We start from the raw sequence: 26565 nt of genomic DNA, 5'->3' as shown, positions 1-26565 counted from the left end.
CTTGCGATGCCAGTCAATTAGCACGAAAAAATGCTTTCACAGCAGAAAATGACCAACTCATATTATATTATGCTCAACAGATATGACGGAAATAAATATGAAAGTATTAAAAAGGCTAATGTATTCTCTATTCTGTACTCCGCTAAATTACACAAATGCAAGATGAACTCGCCAATGCAGCAATACAAGAGCGATCACAGCGGAAATCATTTTAATGGAAAATGATTGTACAGTACCTCTTTGACCGCCCAAAAGGGAGTTTGCTTATCCAACAATGGCAGCATAAAGGTGCATATAAAGTGAATATAATATACTGAAGAGATACATTTTCTCAAGTGAAGAATTGAAAGTCAATCCTTTGCAGAATGTCTGATGTTCTTTGAATGGTGCTCCGCAGTTCATTTTCAATTCTCTTTGAACGAGAGTAAAATAAATTGTGAGAACATAGCGCTGCTGCGATAACACTCTCTATGGGTGAGTGGGCAGGGGTCAGAGCATGGAGTTGAATTAATTATATGGATGACAAAGGAAGGTGGAAACGTATCATTGCCTTAATTTTATTTTTATCTTGTTTTGTTTGACGCCCCCCCAGATATCTAACTGCTATCAGCACCCGACTATATGAACGAACAAGTACGCTATCTGATTGGTGATATATGGAAACTTATGTTGCTCTTTCACATTTTAAATTGCACTTATACGTATATGTTCATATTTTGTATTCATTACTTCCAGATTATGCACATAAGACACACGCAGGCACGCATGCACGCATGCACGCACACACACACACACACACGCACACACACGCACACACACGCACACACACACACACACACTGTTTATATTTAGAGATCCGAGCCGCCTGTGTGTTTGTGTGGGGGGGCACAAGCATCTTGGTAGGTGGGCATGGCCCCCTATGGCTCGCTGGTTGGAATAGGTCTGCTGATAATACAGAAAGAGAGAATGCCAGAAGAGCCATAGGAGTATATATATATATATATATATATACATATATATATATATATATATATATATATATATATTGTGGTGGTGGATAAACAACAGAAGAAGGCCGTTGTAGTGGATGTAGCAATACCAAGCGATGGCAACATCAGGAAAAAAGAACTTGAGAAGCTAGAGAAATACCAGGGCCTCAAAGAAGAGCTTGAGAAGGCCTGGAAAGTGAAGGCCTCGGTGGTGCCCGTGGTCATTGGGGCACTTGGGGCAGTGACCCCCAAACTGGAGGAGTGGCTACAGCAGATTCCAGGAACAACATCAGACATCTCAGTCCAGAAGAGTGCAGTGCTAGGAACAGCCAAAATACTGCGCAGAACCCTCAAGCTCCCAGGCCTCTGGTAGAGGACCCGAGCTTGGAGTGGGAGACCACCCGCGGAGGGTGAGAGGGGAATTTTTATATATATTTTTTTGTCAGTTTGTGCATGGTCATATGTTACATTGTTAATAAATTGATGCCAAATTTATCTGACCAATCAGTGAGTGAGTGAGTGAGTGAATGAGTGAGTGAGTAAGATAGAGAGAGAGAGAGAGAGAGAGAGAGAGAAAGAGAGAGAGAGAGAGAGAGAGAGAGAGAGAGAGAGAGAGAGAGAGAGAGAGAGAGAGAGAGAGAGAGTCTTGAGTTTTTCTGGTTAGCAAGCCCGCGGCTGCTGGCTGAGTAGTTGCCATGGAGTTTTGACATCATTTCAGTAATGAAAATAGATGAATCTGTGAAGTCAATATGGGCAGATATGCTCGGGGTGGTGTAAAAAAAAAATTGAACAGCACTCATTGAAATAACCTTCACTTCCTGCTGAGTCACACAGACATACATACGCACGCACACACACACACACGTACAGAAAATGCATACGCGTGCACAGACACTCGCACCCACTCGACCACACAGGTACAGAGATTGAATCATTCTGAATGTTCTTGTATAGAACCAAAACTATCAGCAAAGTCGTGAACAAATCATTTCTTTACATCATCTTATAGTCTGATTCATCTACACATGGGGTTTTAATAGTGGATGTGAAATGCTGGATCATTTATAAATACCACAGATTCCCATCTCCAGAACCACAAATAGGATGTTAAATGATAGCATGATGACGCATGTGGTTGGCAGGGCTGTCTCATAGTTCAACGTCGTGGGTCCAAATCTTTGCTTGGACCACTATGTGTAGTTTGCAGCTTCAGTCCACTATCAAATGGTGAATAAAAAGCTGCTAGGATAACAATGTCAAACTTTTTCCCAGTTGTGATCGAATAAATTACACAGAAGGAGAAAATGATTCAGAGCCTCACTTCAGATTAAACCAAAATTCCGGAAAGACCCCTCAAGGAATATTCAACAGGAAGCCATGGCCAAAAATAAGTGAACAAAACAACACGGACAGAGCTGCAAGTGGGTGAGATGGACCAAGGGGGTGGATGCTTCTGAACAAAAAGATTATAGAGATGGATACTGCCATCATATAATATAATAACAATGTTTTTGAGTGAAAGGACAGAAAAGTCTTTATAATTACAACTGTATCAACGTCCATTCTTATAACATGTCGACAACAGTATTGTAGCCACTGGCAATCAAACTAACTTGAACTAACACAAAAAAGTGGAGCTTCTCATTTAAACTGAGTCAAAAATGTTATAGAAAAAAAAAACAATTAAATAAACAAGCTGCAGGATTTTCTTTTTTTTTATTATTTCATCCCAAATGTGAGGAGAAGTGGATTGGAAAATAGATGGATAGATGTTTGATGGGCTCCCTTGTGGTATTAATTGATATAAGTCAATATTTATTGGCAATTTATACACATTATTATAAAACAGGAAGGTCCCACATTAAAACTTTTCAACGTTAAAGGTTTGTGAAATTAAAATTGAAAACACAACCAAAGTGTGAGCTCAAGGCTGGGAATATTGCTACAGCAACTGCCCCTGGAATTTTAGAGTACATTTGTATTCAGACCTACATGGTAAAATGTGCCTAGACTGCGGGTAGGGAAAATTATAAGTGCATAGCCAATAAAGTCAGAAAAGGATAGCCAAGGGATGGCTGGCAAAGAGGCTTGTGAGCAGCATTGAACTGGCAATTTAAGTGTAGCTTTTCACAGCAACATCCCAATAACAGGCTCTTAGTTTTCTCTTTAGTTCTATTATCTTTGCATACAAAGGATATTGTTGTCAAAATGATCTTCAGCCACATACATCTAAAAAAACAAGTAATACCACAGGAATAATTTGGTAGTAAAAGTAAGTCTGCTGGCAACAGTAATGACGAAGTAAACGTACACTTGTTTCTTAACAGAAAAGGCTTTTTTCCCCTTTTTTTCCACAAACTGTACTCTGATTGCTATTAGATACTAAATCTTGATGATATATTTTGATATTAGACAAAATAAGGTTGACCCTGGTACACACATGAAGATAACATGCTTCTATACAATGCAATGCAATGCAATGCAATGCAATGCAATGCAATGCAATGCAATGCAATGCAATGCAATGCAATGCAAAGAAAGCAAAATACAATACAATACATTTTTATTTATACAGTGAATTTTACAACAGCTGCAGCTGTAACAAAGCACGTCACATATTGTAATGGAAAAACTACAATGACCCCACAATTGAACCCACAACCCAATGACCCCACAATTGAACCCACAACCTTCCAGTCTCAGGGCGGACACTCTACCACTAGGCCACTGAGCTGAGTTTTGTTAATGTTGTTTATGAAAGGGGAACTTTCAAATGTCAACATGAAATAATGCAAGCGGGAAATTCACAAGTGTGATTCTTTATTTTGAAATCTGTTGCTGATCCTACTCGCGCTATCTGGAATTTACACAATTACCCAAACTTATTGTGTCTAAGAGGGAAACTGCTGATGTTTACCACTTCATATCATTTAATAACAGTATATAAATATTGAAATTATCGACAGACGTGTGTGTGCATATATGCATATGAGTGTGTGTTTATGTGTGTGTGCCAGCATATGCCTCTTTTCAACCTTGCAGACATGCTGAGCCCCTAGTGTATGAGTGCGGTGTTACCCCCCCATCTAGACACCATCTCAAGAAGGCTGTAGAAAAGCAATCTCTCTGCTAAGTGATTTGTGAGAAGTGTCACATTCTCACCTGGTTGTAATTGCCTGCTGTTGTCGCTCAGTTGCAGTGATAGGTGCTTGTGAAGCGAGACAGGACAAATCAGGCGGGAGGGAACTAATGTGAGGCGCGAGTGAGAAGAATTGTCAGAATTACACAGATGCTTACAGTATATTAGAAGCCTTTTGTGTTTTGTGTGCACTATATGTATATTTCTTCTTAAAGATCTGCCAGCATCTTAGGGAGAAATAGTACATATAAAGCAGAGTACACAAGTGGGATTAGTGAACATATTCATGTTTGTGGATATTCACAATTCTCACTTTCTCCAGCCGGGGCTAGTTTTTAGCAATTATAATTCTTACTGCAAAGTCACATTTAGTCACATTTTTATTATAGTTAGATTAAAAAAAAATTTGCCACCATCTTTTATGACCATTTTTATACATACACTTCCATTCTTCAAACATATTTTCAGTTATTGTGCCAAATCACAGACTCATGGCACGTAACAATAATATAGGTGATAAAAATCTGCAGTATATGGCAAAATGTCTGCTGAGAAAGAAAATGGCAAGTCTACACTGTAAATAATGTAATAACTGTAGAGACGTGCAAGTTATGTTGTGCCATAACTCTGATGCTCGTGGGCCTTGTATATTATTTGGGCTCTCATAGATGTTTTCTGGACATCATGTTGTTCACTGTTACCAGTGGCTTCAACCTCTGTATGTCTTAGTCATCAAAATATTACGGCAATGTTATGGCTACCTATTTCAGAGTATTCTCGTAATGTGCTGATCTTCTGCTTTAGTTATTACGTATATATATTGTAAATGACCTTAACAGTGATTAACATATCGCTAAATTTATTTTCCATTATATTTGTTTATATTGTTTCTTAAAATAACTCAAGGCCAGGTCATGATTTTGTTTCTGATGTACAATAAGCAGACGTGTTAGGGCCTTTATTTTGAAGGCGTCTTGCCGACACCCAGTTTTCCAATAACTGATTCTTTTTTTTAGAACATTAGAACATGATTCTAAATAAAGAACTTTTTTTTTTTTGGGCGGGTGTCCTAGACTATTGCGGTTATTGAGCTTATTAAGTTTTGTCTTATAGATTTAGAATACTTTTTGCCTAATGATGGCCTCCTTCACTTTTATTGAGATCTCCTTGAACAACAGTTTAGTGAACCAATTAAACCGCTACCAAATGCCAAGTCAATATATGAAATAAACTCCTCACTTTTATCCCCTTCATTTATCTTGAAGCAACAAGGTAATGAAGTGGAACTATCCAATTAACCTCCTGTAAGTCAATTATCCAAATACTTGTATATGCCTACCTCTCAAAATGCATGTAGTCACCAAATGTAAAATGACCAAGTCAAAATTAATAAATTAACCATTTATGTAAACTTCAAGTCCTTCAATGTACACTTCAATAAAATCGTTCCAAGTGCAGGTAAAGTGCGACAATATGTAAATCCATCCATTTATGGTCGATGCCGTTTATTCTCATTTGGCTCGCAATTGTGCTGAAGCTTATCTTGCGTGACTTTGGGTGGGAGCTACCGTAAACATCAGAGTAGGTGTGAACCAATCACACGACACATACAGACAAACATAGTCAAATACACCCTTGTAGAATGCTCCGCTTCATGCACGAATGCAATTCTTCCTTGAATGTTTGAAATTCTGGTGTAAAGGCAAATGAGAGAAACCCTTGTTAAAAAAATGCTGGGCCTTAATGATAAATTGCGATCGTATATGTCGGATTGTTGTTGCTTTTATTGGAGAAACCCAAACGAGCAACCATCGGGACAATTGGCATATCGAAAAGTTATTTTTGTTCCATGAACCTTCAAATTCTCTAGTAATGAAATATGAGCGGCACTTCCTGTGTCCTTTGGGTTATTGCAAAACTGTACCAGTTCCTGTTGTATTCTGTTCCAGTTTGTCCGAGCAGTCTCTTGAGAATGGATAAAACTATTTCTTTGCTTGTGTTAGAAAGATTTGAAAACATTCATTTCCTGCATAACTTTAACCCCACAGCCTTTAGTAATTAGGATAATAATCTGGCACCATTATATGCCCAATTTAACACATCGTGATGTGGTTGGGATCAAACAGCTCAGTGATTTCTCTCCTTTGTACCCTTGCATACTGTGCTTTCACCCAGGCTGCTCCCTTCATTACTTTACAAAAGGATGTCCATGTGGACTATAATAAACAACTTTTGCTTCATCTCTTGGTATTAGGAGATAGTTATATTCGTGTGTTTTGATGAGGATGCCGTGCCAACAATTCATTTCTCTCCTTGGTCATTAGTGACAGTGACAAGTCCTTGGTCCCTGCGTTGAAAGATTTTTATTTCTAAGAATTGACTTGGTCTCGCTCTGTTTTTACTCCAATATTATGCTTTCTCTAGCCCACACCAGGTAATGGGTTTGTTTAATTAATCCCAGAAGAAAGAGTAAGTCACATTTGTGCAAAGTGCGAGTAAGTCTCAAGTCTTAATTTACAAGTTTCAAGCAAATCCTAAATTCCTCTAGGGGAATCAAGAAAGTCAAATTGGAGCCCCACAAAGTGTCAAGCAAGGTGAGTGAAGTTTATTTATTCAAGAATACACAATAATCTGTGAGGATTTGATCTAATTGATGAATAAAATGATGCACACCCTGTATGGGTGACAGATATTGTGTGTTACGTTACATGAATAAATACAAATTAAGGGAATAAGAGTATGGAGGCCAAATTTGGACTGTAAACATGATCATTCTAAATCATATTTTTCATGTACTTGCGGAGCAGAGAAATGCTATAAAAGAGAGCAAGTGATGATTAAAGTAGAAGAGCTTCACACTAAAATTTGCTTTAAGTGAGCTGCATCTAGGGGGTAGTAGAAATAAATCCTTTTCACGACACCAAGTCTGATCTGGATGAATGTTATGTGTAAATTCTGGCAGGATCATATTCATAAATCAGCAACATTGACATTGCCGAATGATGTCAACAAATACGACCTACAATTTCCTCGTCCCAAAATGGGGTCCTGTATCTAATGAATGTAAACTTCCTCATTACCATGTCAACAAAGAAAGTCCCTTCGATGCGTCTTCTGTGCTTTTGCTGATTATCAAAGTAGAAAGTCGGTTTGTGTGAAAACTTTCTCACAAATTTGACAAATTGTCAAACCTTGGCAACAATAGTGGTTAAAAATATCCATTCCGTTATTCGCGAAAGATCACATGACAAAAACAAACAAACAGGTTAGCTGGCTTTTAAAAAAATAAAAAGAAATATGACTGACAAAAGTTAAATGCATGTACATCATTTGATTACACAAATATACATAAACAGAGCGAGCCTAAACACCAGCTGCGGTCCCATTATACTATATTTGATCGATCATTTCTATTTTTTTCCGTTACAGGTTTCTGTTACACTCCAAGATGTTTTGTATCAAGCAGCTTGGTTATCGGTGTCAGTGTTAAGAAGTCTATTCATTGGTGTGGGTTTAAATTCCCCATGACACCTGATGATGCCTGTTTTGCTGTAAATTGTGTATTTTTTGCCAAGCCTTAGAATTGTAATTGACATTCATCTTACGCCCCTAAAAGACTTCACCCTTCTGCAGATAAATACCTGCCTTATTTCACATGTATTATTTTATCATCTTTTTTTTTTTTTAGTAAGCAATTTAAAGCAATCACAGAGAAGAGAGAGAGTTGTTTGGAGATTAATTTATTGTATATGTTTCATTAGTGCAGACTGTAATCACCTAAGAGTCAATTACTCAGTAGAGGAAGATAGGGATGTTTTTAATGGAGACATCTTGTTGCCAGGAAACACATATTGACCAAATATAGCAACACTAGATCATACCAGTGAAAGACAGCTCTGCTTGGTATTACTGTATTAAATATCCTCTCTGCTTGACCACATGTGGGGTTAAGATGTACGTCGATTGTGGCACATGGGGACACTGGCCATTCATGCTTATCAATGATGTGTTGCAGTTTTAAGGTTACACCTTATACACACACGTGACTATAACCAACATGGGCCCTATACAGGGTAAATATATGCAGCCTTTATGATAATTACATTTACAGAGGTCAGCGGGGGATATAGTTAGGAATGACGAGGGGATTTGTTGTCAGCGAACTATGCTTCTCAGTAGTTAAGAATATGGTTTCAGTTCAAGAAACACCATTTTAAACGTGGTTTCTCCTAACTTACAAAACAAATACATTTACTGTGTTGCTTTATCTGAACATTTGTGGGAGATTTGTAACACAAGAGACTACTAACATGAATCAAAAAGCCTTTTGCCAAGAAATGTTGACTGCTAATCAATAATACAGCATTTTCCTCAGCAATGAGCAGCACCATAAAAATTGACCATTGACTCATTTTTTATTTAGACCCTACGTTTGAGAAACCGGGGTTTCCATGATTATCATGCTTATCTGTTTCGATATACTGGCATGTATGTTGTCAGCTGAATCATCATGCTAAAGGTTATGGGGGGTGGCTATGGTACACCTGTCCAACAAATATAGAAAAATGAAGAACGATTGCTTGGTTTGAATTCATATTCAAAATTCAGAGGATCTTATGCGACTCATTTGCTAGCGCCCCAGATCAATTTGTTAAAACTGACTGTATCATAAGATTTTTCGAATAAGGTTATTTCATACTAACAATTGGGACTTCCCAAACAGGACAAAAAAGAAAAAGGATGAGCGACTGATTTTGTATTAGTGTGTAAGTGTGTGAACATTTGTGTTGCACTGTCTGCTGCAGTTAAAGTGAATGGCAGTAAGAGTGCTAAAGGGTCAGGTCCGTCTTCTGTAAATCGCTCTCTTCTGAGTACCAAGGGCCTTCAACCCCCCTTGAGTATGTATGTTTGCCCACACCAACCACACACAGTAATAGCCCTCAGGGTTAATTGACCACATGCAGTGCACTTGTTTCCCCAAATTGACATTCAGAGTTTTGGTCTCCCACGGCACCATCGACTCTGACCTACGCACAATATCATTATCAGTTCTCTGTGTCATTCTCATCCATTGTGACTTTCTAAACAGAAAAACACAGGGTGACAACACTCCTGGACCCTTCAATGCCCTGCAATTGACTCAAAAACTTGGTCTTCCTACAGAGTTACAATCACTACTCCTTGACCAATCTGTTGAACTCACAATGTCCCATCATTGGCAAGCAAATTTGAACTTTTGCCTGTTGGCATTGCTTTGTGTGCACCTGCCTTTCAGATCGGTGATATTTTAACGACGTAAAATATGGCATCTCATTCCGTTTCGGATTTGATGTATCCGATTGTGCGTACTTAATTTTCACATTTTTTTATTTTTTTTTATATAGTACCGTAAATTCCGGACTATAAGCCGCACCGGACTATCAACCGCACGTGCACACGCATTTCTTTTTACAAAGAAAGACCGTTCACAGAAAGCCTTTTTAAAGTTTTAATAACATACTTTAACATGTCTTTCTAAACGTTGCCTGTGACGAAGGGTTTAGAGCCCTTTGACGCAGGTCACCTAGCATGCATTCCTACTAAAGCTCATAATAGTCACAAGCAACACAGCCAGAATAAGCAGCAGCTATAGTAGTGTTTCAAAATAGTATTTTTGTTGTTGTTTGTTTGTTCAAGATACCGCATTGTATAAAAGTGATCAAGTCATCACAAAAATCACGAAAAGAAAATCCTTATATAAGGCGCACCTGACTATAAACCGCGGGGTTCAAATTTTTGGAAAAAAGTTGCGGCTTATAGTCCGGAATTTACGGTAGTTCACCACAACATGCCAATTGAACTACTCAAGTAATTTGCAGATGCGATCGTGGGTGCGCCCGGTATGTAGATCAGCTGTCACATTATTTTGAATGAAAAATTAATTGTGTACCCATTTATGCACGCGCACACCTTTATTAAATCAGGCCCTAAGTGTTTGTATACAGTCATCTGCTGTAGATACTATGTTATTTAAAGAGCTAGTTAATTATTTCAAGGACTCTCAACGGCTTGTTTACATTTCAGTCAATATACGCCACATTAGTAATGGGTCATGAGTATATGCAATTATTGGATAGTATACATTACATGTAGCAACAACAATTATTTCTGCAGTTTTTCATGGCCAGTTTTTCAGAATGACTGAAGATAAAATGTTTTCAGTGACTCACTGTGGCTATAAAACTAAACTTCACACTAACCCTCCTTGGAAGTATTATACTATAAAATGCCAGTCCATCCTTCCGTCCCTCATCTATACCACTTGTCCACACTATGGTTGCAGGTGTCCTATCCCAGCTCACTTTGGGGCAAAGGTCAGGCTGCACCCTAGACTGGTCACCTGCCAATCACAGCATTTGTGTCATTTTGTGTGTATGTCCCAGCATACACCTCATGATGGGCCTCCTACTGTTGGGCTTGGTTAGTGTCAGTGGCTAATCATGGCAAATGAGTGCTAGCAGGGAGGCTAGATTGGCGTGAGTTGGCATTAACTGGTGCATTAGCAAGGGTTGGGCAATTACTTTAATGATGTAAATTGGACTGAGATTTCCCTCTGCACAGGAAGTGAAGGGGAGAAATGTAACAACGATTATGATTAGGCAGCTAATTATAGTATCAGCTCAGTGCTGCACATATGCTTAGGCAGTCTGTTTATTTAGATGGTAGGGATGTGCTGATTGCGGCATTTTAGTGTGTGTGTGTGTGTTAGTACATGTGTGAGAGAGAAGGAACTTACAAAAGCCATTAGTTTGATAAATGTTCAGATGTTAAGTGTATTTGTGTGTGTGAGTGTGTATATATATATTCCAAAACATTGCACTCAATATCGATATATCATATTTTATATATTATTGTATGCATCAATATTAATTCATCAAAGGTTTTGTGTTCAAACGTGGACAGAACTAAGCTTATAGTATGTCTCTCAAAAAAGAAAAAAGTATGATACTGTTTTAGTGCAATGCATTGCAAAGAGACAGAGACTCTTGATAGTTGATATAATTGGTTGCTGAGGTTCACACCCAGAGTTCATGCTCCCTCTCCATGGTTACTCAGTGTTGTTTATTAATATCATAAAAGCCATTTTATGTACAGTATTTATACAAGTGCTATTTTAAAGTATGTTGGCACGCCCCTTGGCTGGTCTACTGATGTGGATTACGAGGGCAGAGTATTTGACTTTGATGTTCCAAAGCACGATTCAGTGACAGAATTAGAGAGCAATGAGTATCTCTGTGTTCCCCACAGTATGTGCCAAGCTGTGGGTTACCCCACCACGTGGGTGTTCGTCCACTACTCCTTGACCAATCTGTTGAGGGAATCGAGTGCAACTGGAGCATGACTGCTCACTCACAGCAGCAGCTTGATGCTATAGATGCTTGAGATTGCATGTCTTTACACTTCACAAATAAGTAGTAAGCTACTGTACATCACATTCACTTCAGACTGTAGGAAAAAACAATGGTACCCATTTTTTTCCTTCTTGTAATCCCAACCATACTAGAATAATTGCCTTTTCTCTAAATGTGACATCTTGGGCACCACTTTAAAAATGTAGATATTTTATTTGGGGTAATATCCATTTAGGATTGTGATTATTCTACAGTGCCAGGACCATGTCATGGGGTTACAATGAGGCCAGGCCAAGGCAAAGGTAAGTGTCAGAGGGCACAGAAAGGTGAAGGCAGAGTAGGAATATTGACACACATAGGAACAATTTAGTCAACATTTAAAAAGTTGTGATGAAGAGAAGGAAAGTCTCCAGGATATGGTATGATATGGCATTCCGTATTCCATCCACACAGTGAGGATGCAAAAGAGCTGCCGGGGTTATAAAGAAAGTCAAATATATATGAAACTGATGTTTTATTTAGCCGATGGCATCGTCTTAATCAGCAAATGGACATGTAGTCTAGTTAATGGAGTCAACTTTATCGGTGGGCACTGGAGGTGACACAGTCAGTTCAATTGTCTCTGAAATGAGATTTCAGTAAAGGCAGCACAGTGATAGTGATTTGCACTCGTGCATTGCAGAAAACATTCCTCTGCTATATAAGATAAATTAAGTGAAAACTCACTTTCACACTTTAAAGTTCACACTGCAACCATTCGACTTGATTGAGACTTGAACAACATAACTTGACAGTCATTTTGTTAATAGTTTGAAATCTGCAAAAGGTTGGGCCTTTTTACGTAACAGTTTAGCTAGGCATTCGGGATGCGTAAAAAAAATTTGTGATTGTAATTTTTTTAAATATAGCTAGGACCAATGGTTTGTGAAAACTGTCCAAACCCTTCGTTTCCATTGCTGCGCTTTGGTACGCACGGTCATGTAACACCGACAAACTTGAACCAAGTAATGAGTTGACTTGCTTGACATTTCGTGGCGACTTGACTTGACATGCTCGATCGTTTTTCCCACACCTACCAGGGACTTGCTTGCGACTTGAAGGTTACCAATATGTGATTTGAGCTGCAAATTGCAGTTCTTCTGAGTTTGGAAAGGTCGTTTAATATGGTTAGTTTCTATTTTTCAAATTCAGCTAATTGTAATCAGTTTTTGTAATTAAGCATTGTTTGTTACTACAAAACAGAAAAGATACACCCGAAGAAACAAAGTCAAAAGCTATTTTGACATAACTGGTAGAGTTGGATGAGTCAGACTTCATGGTCCATGGATGGTACACTTCAAGTGGACATTAAACAGCTGAACACTTGACCCCAACTTAAGGAGATACTGTGCCCCTGTTATGCTCTGGTGGGTAATATAGCTTGGTTCATTTGTCCCCTTAGAGGAAACAGTCACTGCGAAAAATGCAAAACTGTTCTGATTTATAACCTCTGTCCTACAATGAAACATTTATACTGGAAAGGTAGCGGTCACTTTCAGCATTGCAATGCCCTCATCCATATCCACAAAGGAAGACAGAGAGATGAGTGATGTGCTGGCTGCCTAAAACTGCAGACAGGGAAACCAAAAGCTGACTTGAGTGCAAGAAATCTTAAAGATAAGGTGTAAAACATGTGGTTAAAGATAAAAAAAGGAGGGTCTGACATTCCTCAAAATACCCTTCCTTTATGAACCAAAATTTTGAATTGAGTATTAAGATCTGCATTACTTTTTTATTTGACATGCAATACATCCTTCCATGTGTAGGTTTAAACATTGATATATTAATTACCATTGTCATCTTTGCAAGTTCTTCTGGCATCACATTCTCCACTTTGCCCTTCAGAGTGCCTTCTAGGGATTATTGCCCATCAGATGAATTTATCTTTTCTCCTTCCTCATCCCACTGCACATCCATTCGCCAAAATGAAGTGATGATTCACAGAGATGCAAATATAATTTTAAAATTATTAATTTGCTTGAGTACAAACAATAAACTCATGCTTGACCTTGACACAAATACAAGTCAATAAAAGTTTATACTTGGATTATGAGACATTTATACATGCAAACATAAATCATGGTAAACTGATGCACAGAACGAGACGAATACAAATCACATAGAGTATTTCCATCCTTCAAATGTTCTCGCTCTTAAACAAAGACACCTACGAATTCTGGCATTGAGCTACTGCCACTTCAAAACTCCCTCTGTGAGGTACTAATTGTTAGTATTAATAGAACCAGACGGTGGAGACACATCAGGCAACATCCAAACAACAATTAGGTAGGCTTATTCTTTAAATAACTTACTGTACATCTCAATGTGACTGGAAGTGTTTTTACTTTGAATGACTTGAAAGGCTTAACATCTTCCCCGTCAGCACCAAATGCCGATCCACCCACTTTCTTCTATTTTTGCCTTTTGTGTTCTGTTATCTGTTTCTTGCCTCCCACCCATGGTCTTTTCCTGAAAAAGCCATTTATATGTTTGTGTTCTTTGATCCAAAGGCTACCCTGAAAATGAAATTGGACACTATATTCAATATATTCCAAAATAAAACGAAAAAGAAAATCTTGTTGTATGAAGAATGGGTTGCTGTTGAGATCACCGATTACAAATGGCCCGGTTTCAGAACAGTTCAATTTACCTACTAGAAAAATAATTTCAGTGTTATGAGTCAGATTGTAAAACTTTGTTTCTGCTAACGTCTTCTGTTAAGTGTGTCAAAATGAATTGTTTGGTGGTAATGTAAATTTATTGGTACATGGGCTTTGGAGGAGTGAGTTCAAGCCTCGTGTGGCCTCGAACCAAAGAGTAAGAGTTCATTTCTAGAAACTTCCTGTACACACAAATCCACCTGCTGGCCAGGTGTATAAGCACAAGCAGCTGTATCTTAACTAATGTGCCGTGATGAGAGAATAAAGCTTCAATTTTTTTTAAAGTTAAAGTCCAAGTTCATGAACCAGTTGTATTTTTTGACTGTTCAAGTTGACACGGTTAGTTTAAAGAATGGGGTTTAAGAAATGATGAGCTTGGGTGCGCTCAGCCCAATGTTGGAAAGAAAAAATGTGCAATTTAGAGTGCTCAACAAACAAATCTTGAATCTGAAAAATGTATGACCAAATAATTGTTCAACATAAATAGTACAGTTTAAAAGCAATATTTGAATTCTGTGTGTGAGTGTGTGCGTGTGTGTGTGTAAAATAGTAGTATCATGCTCCTCCTTGAGCCATCACCTTATCCTGGAGGAGGGCCGGTTGCAATGATCCTTGCAGCTAAATTGTCTGGAGCTTTATGCCTATGGCAGGATCACCGAGGGCAAACAGGTCCGAGGTGAGGGACCAGAAAAATTGCAGCTCAAATATTGCAAGTATTTCAATTAGCCCTCACGAGAGTGCCAAAAAGGTGAAAACTAATTACAAACATGCCATTAAGTATCCCAAATGTATTCGTGTTGAACAAAAATATTATACAGTACTGTACACAGTAAAATATACACAATACACATGAAATCCATGCATTGAAATTCTAATATCAAACAATAGAAAAGCCTTTTGAGTTATGAGTTGTTTTCATTTGTGAGTTGAAGAGGTGCTCAAAATAAAATCTTGTCAGGCAAGCAGTGATTGTCTTTCCTGCGCCCTCACACGTACACAAAACTAACTATGCTTGGTATGTTAGGAGCATAGGACAATTTGTGGCTTCACTGGTTTCCATTAGTCGTTGATAAGATTTAAAATGGGTACAGCTTCATTTAAATCACATAGCCATATACACGGTAGCTGCATGCGCTGTAAATTCCATTCACCCCTGTCTGATTCTGCTGATAGCTAGTCAAATAGAGATGCATGTTGTTTTAAATTGGTTTCATCATTTGACTCAACATACCTATATTTTGCTCTACACATACAAAAGATGCACAAGTGCAAACACTAAAAAACATCCGACAAGGACGTCTGTATGTAAATTAGATTCTACTGTCTTAAAGGGCAAACGCATTGTAAGGGCTCGTTGTGTCTGTGTGTACTAATGTCAATCGTAACTTCAAAAATACAGCCCGTTCATGCACAGAGGTAAACTGTATGCCTCATGTTCCATAAGACTTGGTCCCAGTGAATGAAAAAAAAATCATATTGAACTATTATAAATCTGTGCTTACACAATAAAGCATTTTTTATCCTGAGAACAGTGACATTTCTTGCTTTCTTCACAGATCTGCTTGAATGCGATATGAAATATTGGGTAGGGATTCCAGTTGACACTCATGGCTGGCGTGACCTCTGATAACACAGAAACCTAAAACCTACTTTCCGTGTCCTGAACTAACCCCCTGCACCAATGTGTGTGTGCTGTGTTCTCTTTTTAGAAGGGTCAAATGGAAAGACCAAATGTTTTAAATATGTACAAAGTGTCAAATGCATCAAAACAAGCTAAGTATTGTTCAAGCTGAACAGATATCAAGTTTCGTAATACTGAATTGTGGTGAGATCATGCTGCAACAGGTTTTGCCTCACATCACTTTAGTCCTAACAGCAATCAAAACCACTTGCATGTGCAATGTGTATTTGGGGAGAACAGAATTACGCAGGGAGGAGTAATAGATGCCAACGGCTCTTGTGGAGTTGAGAAAAGTGAGAGTAGAGGAATGAAACCTAATAGTGGAATGGTAGTATGAAGACAAGCAAAAAGGTATGGAAGATGAAGAAGAACATAAGTCTCCAAGCTTCCTTTCCTTCCTTCAATCTCGTATATAAATGTGATGGCTCTTCTCCCCATACAAAACCCCACAGGCAATTTAAAGAAAGTAGGGCAAAATGAAATATGGCCGCAATATAAAAACAACACTTCAGACACACAGCAGCCATATAACGTGGTAACCTTTTGTGTGTGCAAGTGCACACATGAGCAAGTGAGGAAGACAATTGAGTTTGAGAAAGGTGTGGGTGCAACGGAGCATTATATGGGTCGCAAGGCAATTGTTTTATTAAGATTGAATGGAAAGTAGGTTCTTAAATGAAATTTTACACCACTGGAATACTTATATAATCTGTCATGTTCCTTCCTCTTACTATCCCTCTCATGCACGGCATGCCCACACACAACCTACACAGAAAAACTCTTGCTCTGCTGCAGTTTCACTTCCCTCACAGAGTACTGTAACCTTTAGGCAACATCAGACCGCACCATAAGGATTAAATCCCTTGTAATCTGTTTGTGACATGTCCTGACTGCATGTGGAACATGTTGCCTGGAGAATGAAGCTTGACCCAAATAAAGATGAGGTCCACAAGTGTGCTGGCGAAAAGACAAAACAAATAAACTTGGCACCATGGACTCTGCCACCTCAAACTATATCTGACCGGCTGCCCCAAATATTCTATTCTTCAAGTTTTTAGGGGTTTAGAAAATAAAAAATAATCTGAAACCTAAATTTAAAATTTATCATTTGGGCATCTTTTTATCATAATTATAATAAATCATCTAAACAATGTTTTAAGTATATAATAGAGGACATTTATTTTTTTTAACAGCTTGTATACAAGCAGACTGAGCTGATGCCAGTGTCTGTTGAATTTTAGAGGCCTTATGTATTTTTCTCCTCAAATGTTGGTGCTTTCTAAATTGTATGACCTTCAATTTTAAGTTAAACCCTAAAGTCAATTTATTTATGCATTGTCAACATCCAGCCAAAAACAACATCCAAGCTGCATACAAATTAATCACAAATATGATTTCTTTGTTCACCTCACTTGACGTAACCTTGTCAGGCTCCATCTACCACTTATTTTATCGTCTTATCTCATTAAAGCGGTGTTCTGAAAACACTTAACCGGCTGTCTTGCATTCATTCTCCCTGTTTCTCAGTTCACCGGTTTGAAAGTAACATCTTCCAACCTCTCGCTCCCTCCTCGTTCTAAATCTAGCTCTTACACCAATTAGGGAAGCTCCTGTCACAGGAGGACAAGTGCTCTATTACCTGTGGAGATGACCCACTCATGGGTTAATTTAGAAAATGTGTGTGAGTGTGTACGTGTGTGTGCGTGCGCGTGTGCGTGTGCTTGCGTGTGCATAAAGACATGACTTCACATACAGTAAAACTCAGTAGAGGAGGAAGTTTGGCAGCTGTTTGCTGTTTTATACACGCAGCTGCAGTAGTTCTGCTTAAAAACTGTCTATCATTGCACAACCTTGTTTTTTCGCTCACTCCACCTTGTGTCATCTTTCAACAGTCATAAACCTTTCAGAGTAGGACACACTGCTTTTGCCATTATTTGTGGCACCGCTTGATGTCTCATCCACAAAATACAGGGGTTTATTGCACTGGACTTTTTAGTTTTGCTTTGTATTTAGACAATATTTTAAGTTTTGCTTTTTCTTTAATTGTCAATAGTGATCTTTGCACGTTTTTTACTGTCACTTTGTTTTGGGGAAATTAATATATCTTATGATCATGTTTTTTGTTACAGTTGTGACCAGGGGTGCACATAAGGACAAAGCATTTATTCTGAGTAAAAAAAGCTTGGGTTTTCTCCATTCATGCCACTCTGGGTCTCCCTGTCCCCATCTGAATCCCCCAGCTGACCAGGGAATCCCCAGCAGGAGTGCTTTTCCTAGAAGAGCCCTCCAACAGGTGGTGAGTTACTGGAAGGGGGATCCTATTGTTGGGCTCTCCCTATTGTTCCAAGTCCAGCTACAAGTCACTCCCCATCAAGTCGTCTTTTCCACGTTCCAGAGCCCGGTTCGCAAAGTTTGGGTGGAAAAAAAAAATCTGGGTCCAATCAACGCTATTAATCATCACATTATTTGTACTGTGTTTGTACATCTATTCAACTAATTTTTGTAACGCTGCTGTTCACAGGCTAACCATAATGCTTAATCCCACTCTCAAGGACTGCTGTGTTGAAATAGTGCGCCACAGATGTGAGACTGGCATACAGACAGAAAAATACATCACCGCTTAAGGATGCTATAAAAAATGTTTGTTAATTCTTGGAACGTTCACTGAAGCCATCAACAAGTAGGAATTTCTTGTAATGAAAACAAAGTGGAACTCGGTATGACGTCTCACTCAACCTAGCTTTTAAAGAAGTGCATCGATGAGGCCGTGAGATAAAAAGACAATTTTTAGATTACGAAGTTTAGAACAGATAATTTTTTTTTGAATATTTGTATTTAATTCAAAAACACATATTTCTTCTCATGATTTGATTGGTTTGTTATGAAAGTCTGTTTTGCAGTTTCTAAATTTAGATAAAGGGCTGTAACACTAATAAAATGAATCAGAATGAATGCAATGGACATACAAGTCTATAGCTAATCTTTAAACCTATAAAAAAGTTGTGAAAGAGCTACAGTAGATAAGGATGTATTATATTGAAAAACAATTGCGGTAAAGATGAATAGAGTAAAGCATGTTCTCTTGAATAGAGTAGACACGCACCTATAAAAATAAATAAATAAATAAGATGGAAAAAGGATAGTCTCTCAGGTGTATGTTCTGCAAATTGGCCCAGGTAAAGCTTGGTCAAATGGTTCAACTCTTTAGTTTGCTCTCATTATCACTCGTAGTTCTATACATACAATAACATTGGAGTCTGGGGAGCCGCTATTGTATAACGCTGGGAGGGGATAAATCCACGGACGCGGGACAAAAAGCGTGATTCCACGCCTTCCCAATGTCAAACACAGCGTCCACTCCACGCTAAATGAAACAGCATCTGACAAGGTAAGACGTCATAGGATAACTTGCAGCGGGTAACTAACTATTAAATTCGGCGCTCAGGTTTTATTCAGTGACGCGCGTCATTGTTGGACGGCATTTGCGCCTTTTGCGTTCGGAATATCCCCAAAATGACGGGATAATGGGGATTACCACAATGTGTTTCAAAGTGCAATGTGAGGTGCTTTCACTTTGCACGCACGCGCACGCAATCTTGTTATTGCGCTTCTTGGCGCGCATGTGGCGTGTTTTACTAACAATTTACAGAAGTATGCTCCAATTACCTTGTGTATTCTTTATTATTTGTCTTAATTATTATTGCATATTATTTGCCTGTATTGGACAACAATCATTCACTTCAACGTGTTTATTCTCATCCAGAGATGCCTGTTGCACAAATGACTTTAAACGCTCCTGTGTGAAATGATAAATAAATGCCCATAAATTGGTTTACACGGGAAGATCAATCTGTTTTGTTAAAAAAAAAAAAGAAAACTCTAAGAAACTGCATTAATTGTACTGGAAATAACATTTGCGTATTCAGTTAACTAATGATGAAAAACAAACATATCAAAAATATGTTGCACCATAATTACATACTTGACATTCTACAGTGCAACTGTAGAAAATAAGTAATCCGGTCTTCAGAGTCAACTTTTAAAAGATTACGTCGTGCATGCCACATCAGGCTTGACAGCAACTTTTTCTGATGATTTTAGTCTGGAATCTAATATGAAACCTTATCCATGTACGTATGTATGTGTTTCCGCTAGGATTGTCAATGGCGACACATTCAGGACACATGAACTTTGCTCTTCTCATGCTGCTTTCCATTCTGTCATTCACCACACAGAATGACCTTGTAGTCAATACTAGCAATGGGAAAGTTAGAGGAAAATATCTTCCCGTGCTCGGTGGTAGTATCCGAACCTTTCTTGGAATTCCTTATGCAAAACCACCTCTTGGCGAACTGCGATTCAGAGCTCCAGAGCCTGCAGAAAGATGGGAGGGAGTGTTAGATGCCACCAACTATGCAAATTCTTGCTACCAGGTTCCGGATACATTCTATCCAGGTATGACATCTTGACACACAGAGAGCCACAGTTTTTCATTTCAAGGTTTCTCATTTAGTTTCTTCTTTTGTTGGTCTATGGCACTGTACAAAATGAAAGACTGCAAAAGAACATTTGGCAGGAGAGTATGGAATGGGTGGGAACTGTATCGTTTGCCACCAATGTGTTTTTTTGGCTCATGCTGGGATTTTGACAAATACTGTTTGCAATAATATTTCAAAACGTAGAAGTCATTTGGAAAATATTTGGAAAGTAATACTACAAACCCCACCAAGACATCTCCAGAGGAAGCGCTTTCATATTGTACAACAAATCACTCCTAGTATGCGATTAAAGAAATGGACCAATAAAAAAATGGACCAATGACATGTAAAAAAAAAAAAAGAAAAAAAAAAAGCTGAAGTTTTTTTTTTTCTCTACCTTATTTATCTGTTGTACGTGTCTAGTTCGACAAGCCAACCCGCCTACTGTAGATGGAACAAGCTTGGGTCACAGATACATTGCTATTTATAGACACAACCACCTGTCAGGGAGGGTTGTTTGGAAACCAGATAGTGCCAGCCATATGTACACTAAAAATGCCACCCAAAATTCTCCAAATATAGATTTGAAAACCAACATTAGATACTCTGTTGGCAGAACCCACGCTTGCCATCTTTTTATAATCCATGCTCATAAAATGAGACGCTTGGACTTATGAGTAACAATAAAGTTCACCTCCATATATCTAAGAGAAGAGTGTGAGTCCCTGTAGCAGTCTTTGATTCACGCTCACATTTCACTTGATGAACTAGAGTTTCTTACTTTTTTAGGTTTTAAGGGTGCCGAGATGTGGAACCCAAACACTAAGCTGAGTGAGGACTGTCTATATCTAAATGTCTGGACCCCTTTCAACCAAGATAGTCAGAGTCCACTGGCTCCTGTCCTTGTCTGGATCTATGGAGGGGGGTTTCATTCAGGAACATCCTCTCTGGACCTTTATGATGGCCGCTACCTAAGTAAAGTTGAAAGTGTTGTTGTGGTATCAATGAATTATAGGTGAGAATTTTGAGTGTAAATCCATTTATATGATAATGGTGACTGATTTCTAGCAAACTGGTGGACTTTGTTGCAGCTGGTTTGGGATCAAATCCTTTTCCATTACATTTAACATTAAATTACCGTTGAATGGTTTTAACAAGGGCAGTAGATATCAAAGTTTTTACGCCATTCACCATGCACCTAAAAAATTCTAAGCTCTCCAAGTACCACGAGCAACATTAAAGTACCCATAGCATAGAGTAGGCATAAAAAAAAATTGAGACAAATTTATATTCTCTACAAAGAACATTTAGCATCCTTGAAAGTCACTGAAACATTATGCATTTTAACAGTGCCTAAATATTGGGAAACATGCACTTAAAAATGATTCAATTTAAATTAATTACACATTAAATTAAAAAAGATGAAATAAAAGTTTAAAAGCTAACTGAAATGTATTGCACTCAAACGTTGAATACAACTGAACTAAACGTTATGTAATTATTAATTTTTTGGGTGCATCACTACAGAACTAACTCTGACAATCACAAATTTCTTGCCTGATTTCATGTATTTAAGACTAGGTGCACTTGGTTTCTTGGCGTTGCCTGACAACAACATCCGGGGCAATGCAGGTCTCCTGGACCAGCGGTTAGCTCTTCAATGGGTAGCCAATAATATTGTCGCTTTTGGGGGTGATCCGTCACAGGTAAGAAGTTTGAAATGATCTTCTTCGGATTGTAACAGTAATTAACTTGCAAGGTAACACAAACTGTTTCCTCTTGATTTGCTGTTCTGCACAGGTCACAATTTTTGGGGAAAGCGCTGGGTCTGCATCTGTCGGCTACCATCTCCTCTCCCCAGGTAGTCATGACCTTTTTCAAAGAGCTGTCATGCAGAGTGCTTCTCCAACTGCACCATGGGCCTCAGTCGGCAAGACTGATGCCTATGAAAGGTAGTGAAAAGTTTTTCTCTCTCTGTGGTGTTTTTATTTTTTTATTTTTTTTTTAACTGTAAACCCAACATTAATTTTCAAATATATTGTGACACCCTTGCTTATTTTTAAAGTAATATAAGTACTAAGTACTACTCTTATTTTTACAAGCCAGCATACCATTGTGACTATTTGAACCTGGTGTCTTAAAGGTTAAACAGCCACATTGTTACTTTATCATCCAGGTCCATGATGCTGGCAACTTTAATCGGCTGCCCCACATCTTCTCCAGCTCAACTGGACATCTGTTTACAAACGACTGATCCTTGGGTGATAACCACACGGCAATTTAATGTTCTCACAGAACGTACAATATTGCCTTTTCCCTTTGTACCTACTGTGGATGGGGACTTCCTACCTGATGAAATTCAAGTAGGTCTGAGTCTGTCTGGGTATGGCTCATATCCCTTTTAAGATTCACGTTTTACACTTTAGACCGTACGATTTTAGGCTCATATCCTGATTAGAGTCTGTTGATGCTATCTAATGAGTATAGTATAAAAACAAATGCAGAATTTGTCTTCTGAAACTAGCACGTATGCGCCACTAGGGAAAAGGGATTTCATGCTTTGAAGTATTCGGAGCAACAAAAACACTCATTAATGAACAATAGTCATATGAAGTGGAATGACTTTCTGCATAAATGATCTGCAGAAAACAGACAAACCACAAACAGACACTTTTGGTTTTCATCTGTAAACCACCCTCACAGGATTCATCTTCAAAGTCACCAGCTGACCAAATTTGACCTCTGTACAGCAATCCTTACCAAATAAACATGTATTCAGACAGGGACGGACTGGGCACTGATGGCTTATAGCTCCAAAAATATTCCGCCTGCAATACAGTGAGGCCTCAAATAGTGTAATAGCCAATAAGCCCGTGAGTTTTACACTGAATTTAGGTTTCATAGTTTAAAAAAGTGCTCAGGTCCTCCTTCTCAGGATCATTGGTCTCCCAGGCAAACACTGTCCTCTATTTTGTGCGTGACAGGTCAAACAAAGTATAATTCTGCAAACACTGTGTGTATAGAGATCTGCTTCACAGAAGACTAATATGAATGGAAGATAAACATGACTTAAAGTGAAAATAATTATTCAAAAAACACTTTTTTTTTTAACAGGTGTTGCTGCAGAGTAATACACTTCCAAAGAAAGAAGTGTTATTTGGGTTAAACAAGAATGAAGGGACGTACTTTTTAGTTTATGGGATGCCAGGATTTAACATCACCAGCCAGAGTCTCATCACCAGGATGGAGTTCATGGAAGGAGTGCGGCTTGCTATGGCAGGCTTAGACGGTGTTGCAGAAACAGGAGCGATTTTCCACTACACCGATTGGACGGATGAGCATAATAGGATGAAAAACCGTGACTCCCTGGGGGATCTGGTTGGAGACCGATTTTTTGTTTGTCCTTTGTTAGAGTTTGCTCACAGGTAAATTCAAGAGTGTTGATAGTATTATAGTAATGTTGGTTTACCTATGGCAGTTTGATCAACCGGTATGTAAATGAGCTACCATCTTAGAGCTCATTTACCTACCAGCTTGGTTGATGAGAAGGATTGAAAAGAAAGAAAATACCCTTGGTAATACTAGCAAGCATTACTCTGTTATATTGCAATGGTCTTTCTTTAATGACCTGCAAATTCAGTTACCCTGTATTTGTTCCCCTCAGGTACTCACAACAGGGCGGTAAAATGTTCCAATATTTTTTTGACCACCAATCTTCCTTAAATCCTTGGCCAGCATGGATGGGTATTTTACATGGTTACGAGATAGAGTTTGTGTTTGGAATGCCACTGAATGAAACATGGGGATACACAATGATGGAAGTGGACATGACCAAGAAGTTTCTGAAACACTGGGGCAACTTTGCAAGGACGGGGTATGTATAAGTAAATACATATGAGCAAAATTATCGGCACTTATCAATCACTGACTCTTTCATTCCCCTAATCATGCATTTGGTTCATTCAAACATCATTCATGATTAGGGTTTTCTAAAAAATATACACAACAATTGAGAATAATTTTCAATTTTTGTCTATGTGAAGCCCTTTGAGACTGCTTGTGATTTAGGGCTATACAAATAAACTTGACTTGACTTGACACCAGTAATGCAACAGGTGGATTAGAGAAATGTGTTCCCTCTTACTTATGGCCAAGGACCAAGAGAGAGCACCAATTCAGACAACATAAAATTATACTGCAGTAAGGCGAATGAACTTTGACTTTCTTCACGATACTTTTACTGGGCATTGATATTTAGAATGAAGTGCCCTTAAAGCCTATGTAAATGTTTTTTTTCTGGATGTGTCTCAAATCTTTTTGTATTTTTCTATTCAGAAATCCAGGAATTGACGGGGTTGCATGGCCCTTGTTCACCCCTGAAGGCCAAGAGTATCTCACACTGAACTCTGACCTTCCAGAAAAACGAAGTATGCTGAGAGCCAAAGACTGTTACTTGTGGAATAAAGTGATGCCGGGAATACAGAAGATTTCAGGTAGGTTTCTCCAATTTTATGCGAAAACAAATAAAAACATGTTAAACTACAACACAGACAATTTATCAATCAGACCACACATCTTTCACACTTAGGTCTCCCAGTGTTTACAAAACAGGTTATGTTCCAAAGTATTTCATATTTATGATTAATGTATGGTATATAACATACTTGATTACTTAAAAAAAAAAAAAATCCTACGCGTACTATGTGTCTGTCTTTGTCCACAGATGAGCGAGAGGCTTGTATGACTGCAAATGGAATAATGCTCCACTACAATTTCACGTTTCTTTTGATTTCATTTTTTATCATGTCAGTCTGTTGGTAAAGTATGCAGGAGGAAAATATTTTTCTTTTCTTGGCGACAATAGCTAAAGTTCTTATTACATTTTATACCCGACTGAATTAAATGAATTGTGTATACCATACTTTGACAACAATCAGAGAACTGGACTTGAAATCAAAGAACTGGACCTGAGTGTCATTTTAAATCAGATGTATTCATGCCCACATTGGCGCAAAACACACCTTTCTAACCGTGGCAGGCTATGTCTCCAAAAATACCAAAACCCAGTTGAGCCCAACCCTGCGCAGACTTACTGCGTCTCATACTAGACTTGCACCAGGAGCAGAACTAGAGCAAGTTGTGTTACATTTCATGAGGCCAAAGTGTTTTTTATTTTACTTTTAACATCAGGGAATGTCTGTATCTTTACTAATATATTTGTTTCTATGCATATTAATAAATTATTAGCAATACGTGCATAAAATGCATTACAAGAGAAGCCTTAATCCATGTGAAACATGATGTTTTATAGTATTAAATTAGCCTAAAATTTAAGTGTTTCTCTTTTTTGTTTTTTTAAAAAAAGGGTTTTGGTTTATTCATACCATGTTAACAGTAAAATACATTATTTTGGAATTATGAGGTGTCGGTATTGCTTTGTACGTGTGAAAGAATAAGTCAGCACACACACTAAACACATGCTAAAATATAATTTACCAACATTTTCATTAACATAAAAAAAATACATAAAAAAAATAACATCACAGAAAGAAGAAATGGTCATGCATAGAAAAACTGCAGGCATGACAACTGAATACAACAATTAAAATAGACACAGTTGCTTCATGCCCAAACTAGGAAAGAGGGATTTCTATTGAGTAAAAAAAATAACAGCTGCCGGGGGACAGACGTCAAGATTGAGTGGTGATCAACATTTTTGACACATTCATTAATTAGAGTCCGCTCCCACACGTCTACAGAAATGAGCATTTTCAACACAAAGGCATAGTTAAGGTGGGACGTGTTGTCAACGGCTTGACAGTGGACTTTAACAGTGATTGCCAAGACCATTGTTCCATTCAAGCAGATAAATGAGAAGTATTTACAAAAAGCAAGTGCCATTCATTATTCTCATGCTTAAACGCCTGCAATAACCCCAATTACATTATTGACTTGAGTGATAAGGAGTAATTTCCTGTGTTCGTTATAAATGCGTGATTGTCAGATACAATGCAGCATTCATTTGCCAATCACCAATACCAGTTGATACTCTTATAGTTAGGATTATAATTAAGTGAAATTACAGTGCAAGTGAACTGATGATTTTCTGTCAAAATACACACTTCCTTCCTCTTTTATTTAAGTACAAGCAGCCTATAATAAAGAGAAAAATACCTGTTATTAATGAA

The 26565-nt window shown here is 38.2% G+C and overlaps 1 protein-coding gene across 1 annotated transcript; it reads left to right on the top strand.

The window, feature by feature from the left end:
• Nucleotides 1–19135: 19135 nt before the first annotated feature.
• Nucleotides 19136–26565, top strand: LOC133155809 (acetylcholinesterase-like). Its single transcript, XM_061281372.1, has 10 exons — nt 19136–19287; nt 20055–20354; nt 21167–21392; nt 21954–22083; nt 22178–22329; nt 22554–22740; nt 23492–23802; nt 24042–24251; nt 24713–24870; nt 25101–26565. The coding sequence occupies exons 2-10, from the start codon at nt 20063–20065 to the stop codon at nt 25196–25198; spliced, it is 1764 nt and encodes a 587-aa protein (XP_061137356.1). The 5' UTR covers nt 19136–19287; nt 20055–20062; the 3' UTR covers nt 25199–26565.

This window comes from Syngnathus typhle, linkage group LG6 (genome assembly GCF_033458585.1).
Source record: "Syngnathus typhle isolate RoL2023-S1 ecotype Sweden linkage group LG6, RoL_Styp_1.0, whole genome shotgun sequence".
NCBI lineage: Eukaryota > Metazoa > Chordata > Actinopteri > Syngnathiformes > Syngnathidae > Syngnathus > Syngnathus typhle.
This window is presented reverse-complemented; position numbering and strand designations above follow the sequence as displayed.

Coding starts and splice junctions, on each gene's coding strand:
- LOC133155809 (XM_061281372.1), top strand. CDS start 20,063: ATGGCGACACATTCAGGACACATGAACTTTGCTCTTCTCATGCTGCTT. Junction 22,741..23,491: donor TCCTACCTGATGAAATTCAA/GTAGGTCTGAGT, acceptor TTTTTTTAACAG/GTGTTGCTGCAGAGTAATAC. Junction 23,803..24,041: donor TTGTTAGAGTTTGCTCACAG/GTAAATTCAAGA, acceptor TGTTCCCCTCAG/GTACTCACAACAGGGCGGTA.